The sequence below is a fragment of the Empidonax traillii genome, unplaced genomic scaffold, assembly GCF_003031625.1.
Source record: "Empidonax traillii isolate 1590-97213 ecotype Southwest subspecies unplaced genomic scaffold, ASM303162v1 scaffold503:size689781, whole genome shotgun sequence".
NCBI lineage: Eukaryota > Metazoa > Chordata > Aves > Passeriformes > Tyrannidae > Empidonax > Empidonax traillii.
Genome location: NW_020955696.1, coordinates 266,580 through 278,117, shown reverse-complemented (window position 1 = coordinate 278,117; position 11,538 = coordinate 266,580). Strand labels below are relative to the sequence as shown.

Sequence of the window (11,538 nt, the reverse complement as noted above, 5' to 3'; positions counted from 1 at the left end):
GGGGGACTTGGGACCTGCGCAGCGCCCGGGGCCGGCACCACCCCCGCGGCGTGAGGGGAGGGCGGGGCCAACCTGAGGGCGGGGCCACCCGGGGCGGCGCGCGGGAGGAGGAAGGGAGGGGCCAATCAGCGCGTCGGGAGGGGTTCCGCGTGCGCGCTGCCCGGCCAATCGGCGAGCCGGGCGGTCAGCTCCGCGCGCGCCCCGCCCCACCCCGCCCCTGCTTCCTCTCGCGATAGCGCGCGGCCGGGGCGTGGCCGGCTGAGGGAGCGGCGGTGCCGGCGCAGGGTCGGGGTCCTGGCGGCGGGCGGCGGCGCCGGGTCCGGCGGGGCGAGAGGGGCTGCTTCCCGGGAGAGCCCGTCCGGAGCTGGGTCGGTGCGTTGTCTTTTGTCTGTAGCGTTGTGTCCGTAGCGGCCCCGCGGAGGGGGGCGCGCTTGGCGCCTGCGCGGTGCTCCCGCCGTGTGCCGCCCCCTCGGCCGGGCCCCTTCCCGGCCCAGCTGCGGAACCGCGGCCCTGGCGGCGGTGCCGACCCCTCCGGCTGCGTAGGAAAATCTCGTTGGCACCCGAGATTCCCCTGGGGCGCCGGGAGCCCTCGGGCTGTGTTAGGTCCTGGCTGGGATTGGTCTTGCCTTTTCCTCCCTGTTGGGAGGACGAGTCTCCCTTTGCCCCACCTGAGCAGAGTTCCCCCCCTCTCCTGGAGACCTGCTGGCCTCCGATCTGCGACGGCAAGGTTCCTATTCCTTTTGGAAGTACAAGAAAGGGGGTTAGGGAACAGAGAAATTTCGAGGTTAGACTCTTTGGGAGGAGTGAGGGAAGGCGAGGTGCTGCGGGTCGGGGAGTGTGGCAGTGACACGAGTGGATGTGGCGGCAGGCTGGGCACTGCTGGTGCTGCAGTACGCTTGGAGTGCTGCCCTCGTGTTGGTACTTTGCCTGTCGCTACTTAAAGTGCTTTTCTTGCCTCTGTGTGCAACGTGTTTGTAGAGCCAAGGGCACTGGCAGCTTGGCTGCTTTGAAATACAGCCAGGAGTACCTTGGAACCCAAACTCAGGGTGTCAGAACTGAGCAGAGTGACACTGCACTGTCCCTGTTTCAAGACTGTCAGTCGCTACTCTGACCGTTTTCTGCAGTGTAAGTTTATTGGTGAGAACAGCTGATTGTGTTGTCACATCTCATCGTGCACCCCAATAAGTATATTGTGCCTTTTGATGTTGTTTTTTTTTTTTTTGGGTGGGTAGAACTTTACAGAAAATTATTTTGGCTGTGTTTCTTCACACAGCAGTAGGTAGTGGCTTTTAAATCCTGTTGCGGGCTGCCATAGGGCAGTAGCAGTTTTCTGGTACTAATTAAAACAGTGTATTGGCCTAAAGCATTTGCTCTTGAGCACCTCACCTTTCTTCTAGTTGAGGAGTGTTAATGCAGATTTAAATTTGTTAATATGCCTGAGGTGCTTAAAGTAATTGCATTTAAACTACTGCCAGAAACCTATATACTGAGCATTGCTTGGATTTGTTCTGAGACATCTTATATCTCCTGTACCAGCAGCTTGGAGCTTTCCAACTGCATCTTCTTGTTTCAGAATGTTTATTAAAGGTAGGTGCATTTGGCTCACCACTTTGGAACTGGTGATTTTTTTCTTCTTTATATTGACAAGCAGTTTTGGGTTCCCGTGCACTTTCAATATGTGGCTTTGGGGCTGAGAGAACAGGACTTGACTTGTATCTTTGTTGCCATCTGTGTTCCTTGTGGAAGTATTTTACAAAGGGGGTTTTAGTATAAAAAAGAACTGTTATCTTCAAATTACACAGTGTTTTGTTTCTCTAGGGTGTGAACTGCAAGAGAGATCAGGCTTTTAATTAATTACATAAATGTTAATTCTTTGTGTCACTATTTCCACAGCTCTGAAGAAATCACTTTCCAGCTAAAGATGGCTGCCGACACCCCTGTTGACATACTTCAAAAAGTTCTGGAGAATGAAATCCTTCAGTCTACGAAGGTTGTGGAAGAACACCTCGATGCTGAAATACAGAAGCTGGACCAAATGGACGAGGATGAACTGGAACGCCTTAAACAGAGGAGACTTGAGGCACTAAAAAAGACACAGCAGCAGAAACAAGTAATTCCTGTAGTACAGACTCTTGATGTGTAGCATGGGAAACCCTAGGGAAATTGTGTATGTGAATTAAGTGTTTTGGGGTTGTTTGCTGGTTTGGGGTTTTTTTTGTTCCTCCTCACCTTTCCATACTTACTTATTTTAAATTCTCCAGGAAAGCAAATGTCTGTCTATGTGTGCATGCTTTGTGTTTTTTAACAGGAGGAAGCACCTCTTGTTTACAATACATTTAGGATAAAGACTTTTGTATAGAGATTTGAGTGTGTCCATTTTCACTGAACTTTACTATCTGGAAGCGTGAACCTCGCAGGCAACCTATTCATAATCCTTTAGGCTCCTTTGTTTCTTTCTTCAGAAGCTTCCTTCTGAGGCTTCTGGATTTTTACTTATGGCATGTAAGTGATGCGTGCTGTTCTCTTACGGTATTTTGTAGAAGGATGATACTGGGTTTTTCCTTGTTCTAGGGTGGAATTGTTTGTCACACTCCTAACCCACTGAGATGCTGTCTTTATATGAACATTCACGTCTTCTTACGGGAAAGAAATTCTCCCTTGGTCCCTGATACCTCATGTCAAATTGTGGTCTTTATGCTCCCTCAGAAGTCTCTTTGAACAGTAGTTCTCACCAAAATTTCAGTAACATATGGTGTGAGACCTGCATTGTAAACAGGGAAGCCGTAGGTTTCTTAGCTTACGCCACCTGAGCAAACCTAACTAAAGAAATAGATTTTGATGGGGGAGAGGGTGAGTGTGTTGAAAGGAGATGCTCTGCCTGTGATGGAATCCTTAAAAGCTTATGCCAGGCGTTGAAACTGGAATGCAGTAAAATGGCATGGCATGGCATGACTGGGATGCTGGAGGACAGGCAGCATTAGCAGTTTGGATTCTCTAAATGCAGAAGTAGAGAAAGTGGCACACTATTTACTTGTTTTCAGAAGTTCAGTTTATGTTTGATTCTAGTGTTTTCCTTTTTCAGAAGTCATAACACTTGGATGTGAACATGTTATAGAGCTCATGCAAAAACACTTCCACGTCGTTTGGTCTTAAGTCATTGTTCTCATCCACTTTCAAATGCAAATGTGAAGTGGGATACTGCTCTGTAAAAGGAGTGTACTGCCACACTATTCCAGAATAAAATTGTGCAGAGGGAATTAATGCATACTCGCATACTCATCGTCATTTGCATCATGATGACTTTTTCATATGCTCATACTTCTATGAATTTTTAATGTATACAATATTCAGGAAATTCTTTGTTCTATCCTGATTTAGCTTACAGGATATTTTGGTTCGCTCGGAAGCCTTTTTTTTTTTTTTTTTAATCTTCACTCTGCTGAGACAAAATTGCAAGATGAAGAACAGTGATTTGTCAAAATTCCCCCTCCCATTGGAAACTAAAGGGTTTTGTCAAATTTTGTCGTACTGTGCTACTTCTAATCATCTAGCTTAGTTTATACTTCTTTTAATACACTACAATTAACTTTTAGTAATGTAGAGGCTGGATTCTTTTCCTTGAGTGTGTTTGTTGAAAATCTGGAAGATCAGTTTTTTGTAAACTGTATTTACACAATTAATCAGGCAGTTTTTGAAGTTACTTATAAATTTTAACTCATGAAATTCTGTTTCTCCCCTACATTTTAGGATTAATGGTGCAGATGTGTTTTCTGGATGGTTTTCTGTGAGCCTGGTTCATGTTAACATCCCTTCTGTGTATATTTGATAGATAAACATCATCTATTGCAGATGATTTAATAGGCTTTTTGTCATAAAGGAAAAACTTAGAAGAAATTAGAAGAAATACATGTAATGACTTGATTAAGTTTTAGAGAAGAGTTCTGAAATGCACAACAAACATTTCAGAGAGAGTAGCACAAGCTGTCAATTGGCACTTTTCAAATGCTGAGAATTTTTGTTACTGTATTCTTTGAACTAGTCTTGTCTTACTGAGAGGCTGCATTACAGAATTTTGTACAAGATTTGTATTTCCAAATAAGCAGGGTGGCCTTACTGCTCAACCACATATCTGCTGTTGAAAAAAAGGCAACCCCAAAACTAGGCCTAGTGGTATTTATGTATTTTCAAAATATAACTGAAGTGCAGGATATAATTTGTTTCTCTGTTACTGTATGAAATGGTTTTTCACTGCAGGCCCCCTCTTTAATTTTTCTAAAATCTGTAGAGCTTGCAGGACTAACAAACTCTATACTAATCATTTCCTTTTATGTTTTCCAAAAGGAATGGCTTTCAAAAGGACACGGAGAATACAGAGAAATCCCCAGTGAGAGAGACTTTTTCCAAGAAGTCAAAGAAAGTAAAAATGTTGTTTGCCATTTCTATAGAGATACAACGTTCAGGTATAGTATATAAGCCATGCTGAAGAAACTTTTTTGTAGAGGTGTCTACAAAAACAGATGCGTTCTTCTATTCTTTCAAATCCCTTAAATAAGTAGGCATTTTTAGAAGTATTCAAATTCTTTTATTACAAATCTCAATTTTCAAGCCATTTGATTTTTAAAAAAAATGTATTTTTTCCATTACAGTTATTCTGAATACGATTTGACAACAATTATTTAGTTTTATATATATATGTATTTATATAGTTGATTAAAACATAAATGTATAACCTTATTACAATATTTGAGAGACTGCTGTGTTTCATTATTGATTTAGTTTGAGGCAGCCAGGTCTGTAAACGTAGTGACCATAGCAGAGCAGCATTTCAGAAAGATGGCTTTGGTTATTCCAGATAGAAATATTCTGGGCAGGTCTGGCAAACAAGAATAAAATACAACCAAAATCTTGTCAATGCATCATGAGAATTTAACCTTTTACTTTTAAAGGATCTCTAGATACAAATTGCAGCTGCTTTCCCTTTGTGACTGTGTCTTTGTGATTATGTCAGTTTTTTAGGGTATGAGATACCTAGGTCTGAGAATATGTCCTGACTCAGAATAGGAACTGAAAATGAGATCTCCCACTTCCTCGGAAGAATTTCAGAAGTTTTGGCTTACAGGCTGTTCCTCACTGGGTCTCTTTCAATGTGTTCTGTTAAAACACAGTTGGAAAGTAGAGTAGTTTATTGAAGGAGGAGCCAGTTGTCCTGCTTTTGGTTTGTTGGGGTTTTTTTTTTCCCCCAAAGGTGTTATGTTCTCTCTAGCTCACAGAATATAAACTGAAACAGCCTCAATGTGAGAAATGGAAAGAGGTCGAGGATTATGCAGTGAGGTATCTGTGTCCCACATTCTCTAAGTTCAGTGTTTAAGTTTCAGAAATACACAAAGTGGTTCTACTTGGCTAACATTTACTCAAAGAAGTTGAAAGCTGTCACTGCAAATAAAGTAGCTTAGAAACAGGTTTGGGTTGTTTATTTGGTTCTTATGTCTTGAACCAGCAGGGTCTGGTAGACTCAGACAGAACAAGGAACTTTAGAGGAAATGCTTTGTAAAATGTGTTGTGCTGACAGCCAGCTTGAAGCCCACATGTCTGGTTAACCAACCACCATACCAAGTTGCTTTCATCTTTGCTCCCTCCAGCTCTTTGATATGTTCAGCTCTCCTCTTGAGTTAAAGGACAGTCACATCACAGTTCTTGCAGCTAAGCCAAATTGCTTAGAGAAGATGATCCAGAAGGTTGAGGTTGCAGGTGTCAAGTCCACAAACCTCTGCCATCTGACAAGTATTTTGAGCAGTTCTTGTCACTGTCCCTCCTCAACTGAGAAACAATAACTGTATGTTCGCTCCTATTCCATGGCAACAGGAAAGTGAAATGTTTTTGCCTGTAGCCCCGCTGAAGCCATCTGTGCAAAACACTTTTTTTCTTTCCCTTATAGTGAATTACTGCATCTCAGCTGTGAAGGTAGTGACTGCAAAAATCCAAAATGCTGTAACATGTTGAGAGTACTTCTCTGAAGAAGTCTTGTCTAGAGAAATTTTTCCAGCTGACGGGGTGAAGCCAGAGGCAGGAACAATAGAAGTCAGAAAGAAATTTCAGCAATAAGTGCGGTCCTTAGGAAACGAGAGAGAGGCTTTGAAGTCTATGTGGAAGTAATTAGGAAGAAATTAGAGAAATGGATGGTGTAATGGTGCACTAAAGGTGCTCCAGGCTGTTCCTCTATTAGTCATTGAATCCAGCTACCTCTAAAACACAGTTTCTATTGAAATTAAATTCTTAATTAGATAGGTCATGTCTGAGGTAGTAACATGATAGAACTCACTCTTTACTGCTCCTTTTAAACTTTCTCTGAAATACATGTTATTCACTGTATTCATTCTAACACTTCACATATTTTGGGTAATTTTTTCCACAGGTGCCAAATAATGGACAAGCATTTGACAGTATTGGCAAAAAAGCACATTGAGACAAAATTCTTGAAATTAAATGCTGAAAAATCTCCTTTCTTGTGCGAGAGACTGCGAATCAAAGTAATTCCCACTCTAGCACTAATAAAAGATGGAAAAACGCAAGACTACGTCGTGGGCTTTACTGATCTCGGTAACACTGATGACTTCACTACAGAAACCTTAGAGTGGAGATTAGGCTGTGCAGATATAATTAATTACAGGTAATTAATTGTTTTGTGGTTGTTTTATTTTCAGATAAAGTGGAAGGAGAGCATCCTTGCAGACAGGAAAATCTGTGAAAGTTTTTAACTTTGATACGAGAGTTGATTCTGAATGATCTTGCAAGGGAAAGAAGAGAATCTCTTGGGCAAAGTATTGAGCCATTGTAATGAGTGTTATGTTGCCCTTTTTGTATAGCAATAGAAATAAAGCCAGTTCTTGCCATGAGGTGTATGGAGGAGCTGTGCTGCTTTGATATGGTCTCAGAGTCATGTGTGCAATGTAATCATCTCTAAATTGGCTGTAGATGCCTCTTGTTGCAGCTGCAACACAGTAAAATCTGAGCACTTTCAATCCACCTCAGAGAAAACTCAGCAAGTCATCTTTAGTCCGTATTACACTCATGGATATGTTTGTTTTCCAGTGAACAGTACAGAAAAGGAAAATAAGTTGACAAAGTGTAAAGAAATTATTTGAGTACCAGTACAATATAATCATAATAGATACCACATTAAAGACTACAGGACAGAAGGCAGTAGTAGATATGTCACCACAGTAGCCTACCTTTACAGGAGAATTATGTACCAAAACTTTCTGCTTTGCTTTCCAGTGTGGCTCAAATGTCATCTTTATCTTTTTAGGTTAATTTTGGTCTTTTGTTTTTAATGTCTTTGGCACATTTTTAAACTTCTGAGTTTAATCTGAATTTATTTAAATGTCTAGTTTCCAAATTTTGTCAAGAAATATTGTTGTATCTTAAAGCCAAAGGAACTGCTATTCTGTTTGGCTTAGTAGCTGTTGAACTTCAGGTGAAATGACTGAAATTAAAATTTATAGCTCAGAACAAGTGGTAATTCCGAGTTCAGTAATGAGCAAATCAGCAAAGGAGTCAAAGACAGCTTGGATGTATATTCTAGACAACAACAGCCTTTTATGGGAAAAATCTTTCACAGGATTTATACCAAACAGCATTGAGTTTGCTAAAGGTGGATACCTTGTTTTATGGCATAATTTTGCTTCCTACTTGACCTTACTAGTACTGTGTATTTGGTTTTGGCTCCTTGTGCTGTGGGGGAGTTGTTTCATTTTTTGTTCTCACATGGCTTTGCAAAATGAGCCATGTTTCCACGCTGCTTTGAAAACATTGTCCTGCTCTCTGGAGTTCCTGAAAAGGGCATAAAAGTCTTCCTCAGAGCCTAGAAATAGTTATTTGCCTTCAGCCTGTGGGATAGCAGATGGTGAAAAGAATAAACTGTATTTAGGAGGAAAACTGTTCAGGTCAGATTGCGGTGCTGGCAACATCACAGTGCTACTTAGAATGGCTTTAGGGAGTAGGTGTTATGTTTTCGTACAATGTTTTTTTTTTTCTGGAAAAACAGGTCATTAGAGATGCTGCTTATTGTCTGTATGAATATGTTTTTAATCAACTTGTCTTACCCTTTTCCTCTAGTGGAAACTTGATGGACCCACCTTTTCAAAGTCAAAAGAAATACGGAACAAGCTTTACAAAGCTGGATAAGAAGACCATCAGAGGAAAGATATATGATTCAGATTCTGATGATGACTAGAAGAGCCACTAAATATATTTGTAAATCATCTTTTGTTTATGCGTGATACATTTCTAAGAATGTTTTTTATAAAGCTTACTGCTTTTCATTACATCTGCACATAATCCTCATTTTTCTATACAGTTTTATACAACTGAGTCATAGCAGAAAAAAGCTTAAATATTTTTTTTCCTCTTTTGGAAGTCATTTGTAATTCAAAAATCTTAGTCCTTCTAGCTAAATGACATGGCAAATGATGAATTTTGTTTTTATTAAGTATAAGTTTATGAAATGTTTTGAAGTAACTTAGAAACAGCTGTACGAAGTCAGACCAAAGGTCCCTCTGGCCCAGCATCCAGTCTTAGTGGCTAAAAGCAGATGCACAAGGAAGAGTGAAAACAGGGTGAGCAGATAGCAGTGCTTCCCCACAATCTGTGAAGCAATCTGTGGCTTGGGAAACTCTGTATCTGAGAGCATTTGCTGGTTAAAATAATGGAAGAAAGATCTCTTTAAAACCTCATAGTATCCAGGTATCCACCTCAGGTGGCAAGGAGGCCACAGTTTAACCATGTTGTGTGAGAAACTAATTCCTGTTGATTTTGTTAAATCTGACGATTACAGGAGTTTCTTTCTGTTTTTTCTTTATTAAAAGAGGTAACAGACACTTTAAAAAAATTATTTTTCTCCTTCAGTTCCTCTTCCAGTTTTTTAAAATTTATTCTTACTTATATTATCAGTAAAACCCAACAAAATTATTAGTAAATAAATTGTGCATTTTAACAAATGATTGCTTATCTTATGGTGCCATATCATGACATTAAATAAATTAACTGCATCACGCTATAAGTTGTAAAAACAGTCATAACTTCTGTGAATTCTGAAACAGATGGCCAGGAGAAAAGCCTTTGTTCCATCTATGTCATGACACTGCATGTCAGAGCTGATACAGCGGGTAAGAGCACATAGCAACAAGCATATTGAAAACTGCCTTGTTGATGGGTTTGTATAATTCTGTGGTTGTGAATGTGTGGATTTTATAGGAGATGCTTTGTACAAGATTGTAGAATAGAGGAAAGTATTTGGGAGAAACCTTGATCGTTAAGTTTAGATATAGCACCGCATACTGTGTACTGTTCTTCAGTAATGGGCAGAATTTTCAAGGGAGATCTTCCTTGGGCACAATGTAAAACTTCTGGCTAGGTGAAGAGTTGATGAGTTTTCTTTTTGTTTTCAAAAAAAATAATTTGCTTTGTGCTGAAGGACCCTTTTTGAGGTGGTATTTGAATCCATTTGGTCTAAAAAGCAGTGAAGTGGGTCTAGTCAGTCTTGCTGCCTTGTAGTGGAGAACACTTGTGATTGGGCCAGCCCAGCAATATATCTCTTTAAGTTTAAAAAATTATATTTTATTTCTGTTCATGTACATTGAAATAAAATTATTTTAATTCTAATGTTGACTACTGCATCCTTTCAAAGAAGGAAGTCTAGGTGCTGTGGGTTAATTTTCTTTTAATAAGGTCCATCAGAAAGTTTTATGAGCTCTTTCTGGATTTCTAGCAAACTACTTACAGTTCTGTTTTAACACTACGAGATCACTGAGAAGGCAATCAGTTTAAGATATACACAGCTGCCTCTTCATCCAGGAGAAGTATAAAGTAGACCTCCTTCGAGTCGATACCCTTTTTAATGCACAGACTCTCCAAATGCATTAGAAAGTGTTCCTTTTGCTCTTCTTCCAGTTGCGTGAAATTGAGGAAACCGGTGTTCCATCAGTATCTTTACAAGTGTCTTAGCAGGACTCATCTCTGAGTCTAATTATGTTGAATAGGCCGTGGAAATATAAAATCATGTCTAATGCAGTTGCGTGCTGTGTGGAAACGTGGGCTTGTCAGGATTCCAGCATGGTGCGTTGTTGGAGGTTACTCAGTTTCACGTGTGAAGAGCCTCATTACAAACTCAACACAAATCCTTCTCAGACTCTGTGGTTTCATGTCTCTTTAAGCTGATGATTTCTTTTTTTCTAGGTTAATCTTCCTTCATTCTTCCTGGAAGCTCTTTCTTCATCTAGCTTGTAATATGACCACACGTACTCCAGTGCTGATACAAGGAGTTTGCAGGAATGTGTGCTTTGGGTAGAATCATAGAATCATGGTCTGGCCTGAGTTGGAAGAGACCATAAAAATCTAGTTCCAACCCCCTTGCCATGGACAGGGACGCTCTTGCCATGGGTGAAGAGGGAAATTGAGGCTTGTTTGTAATAATAAGTTCAACTTCATTTTGAAGTAGCAGTCTTATAGATCTGTTTCTTCCTATCTTCCTTCAGTTCTTTCATGTCTTGAATGAACATTAAAACTGTTACTGAACAGTCCTCTTGGTAACATCTCCATTCTACATATTACTTTGATATGAACAATCTAAACCCAAAAATATTGTTTTTGCAGAAACCTATAAGTTCTTTAAGACCTGGGAAATTGGTCTAGTGTTAATACTGACGAACAAATTCTTCTGCTGTAGAGTTCAATGATTTTGCAGTGCCTTTGATTTAATGAATTGTCCATGATAATAAAACCTGGGATGGCAAGTGTCACAATACAGAGAACACCAGCTGAAACAAATGTCAGCTGTCAGAAAGATTAACTTCGTTAACAGCGATCTAGTGGCCACATGTCTAATAAATGAGGTGATGATGGTGATACTCAACATCCAGAAAGGACTCATGTTGCATGAGTTAACATGGTTAATTGCTTGTGGTAGATAGGTTGGATATGTGAGAACATGACTGAGTATGGTTCCTGAGCGCAGGCTAATCACAAAATGGTACCTGGTGTGGGATGTGTTAGCAATGAAAGGCAAAGAGATGAGAAATGTTCACATCTAGCTTGGAAGTGAGGGGCCTTATGCCCAAACTCAGCATGTCACTTTAGTAATGATTAGTGCTTCAGACTGGGCTGGGTGCTTGCATGAAGTGAACATCGAAGAAATGCATGAAGGCAGTAATAACCAAACAGGTTCTGGGTTGTTCAGCTCTTAATGCTGGATTGTTTGGACTTCACTGGACACTTTGACTGCTGATTGATCTTGTGTTTCCCTTGTGATTGCTCAAGAAATCCACTCCAGAAATTAAGTGCTGAGTTGAGCTTTGGGATTTGGAAAGAATGAAGAAGTCTAGTCCCGGACAGAGAGAGGACAAGAAACAAACTCTGTAGAAGGTGACAATAACGCAGCTGCTCTCAGACCTCGTTAGCAGGCTGGATCGCCTGCAAATGTCATAGGGAGTCACTGTGTCATGGGTGTCATTGAGGGAGGCCAACTCGGAAGATTAATTGATG

At 40.6% G+C, this 11,538-nt stretch overlaps 1 protein-coding gene across 4 annotated transcripts; it reads left to right on the top strand.

Annotated features, from left to right (window-relative positions):
• The first annotated feature begins 244 nt into the window (after nucleotides 1-244).
• On the top strand, nucleotides 245-9,660 carry TXNDC9 (thioredoxin domain containing 9). Of its 4 annotated transcripts, none has more exons than XM_027896618.1 (5): nucleotides 245-264; nucleotides 1,894-2,110; nucleotides 4,342-4,460; nucleotides 6,413-6,667; nucleotides 8,116-9,660. In XM_027896618.1, exons 2-5 carry the CDS (start codon nucleotides 1,922-1,924, stop codon nucleotides 8,231-8,233), a joined length of 681 nt encoding a protein of 226 aa, XP_027752419.1. In that variant the 5' UTR covers nucleotides 245-264; nucleotides 1,894-1,921; the 3' UTR covers nucleotides 8,234-9,660. The 4 variants fall into 4 exon arrangements, with proteins under 4 accessions (XP_027752419.1, XP_027752416.1, XP_027752417.1 ...); XM_027896615.1 differs by lacking the exon at nucleotides 245-264 and adding an exon at nucleotides 308-368; XM_027896616.1 differs by lacking the exon at nucleotides 245-264 and adding an exon at nucleotides 349-372.
• The last annotated feature ends 1,878 nt before the right edge of the window (nucleotides 9,661-11,538 follow it).

What these genes read in the sequence shown, in the direction of transcription:
- TXNDC9 (XM_027896618.1), top strand. Translation starts at nt 1,922, where the DNA reads ATGGCTGCCGACACCCCTGTTGACATACTTCAAAAAGTTCTGGAGAAT. An exon ending in AGACACAGCAGCAGAAACAA is followed by an intron (nt 2,111 to 4,341) that starts GTAATTCCTGTA and finishes GTTTTCCAAAAG; the next exon opens with GAATGGCTTTCAAAAGGACA. An exon ending in GCAGATATAATTAATTACAG is followed by an intron (nt 6,668 to 8,115) that starts GTAATTAATTGT and finishes CTTTTCCTCTAG; the next exon opens with TGGAAACTTGATGGACCCAC.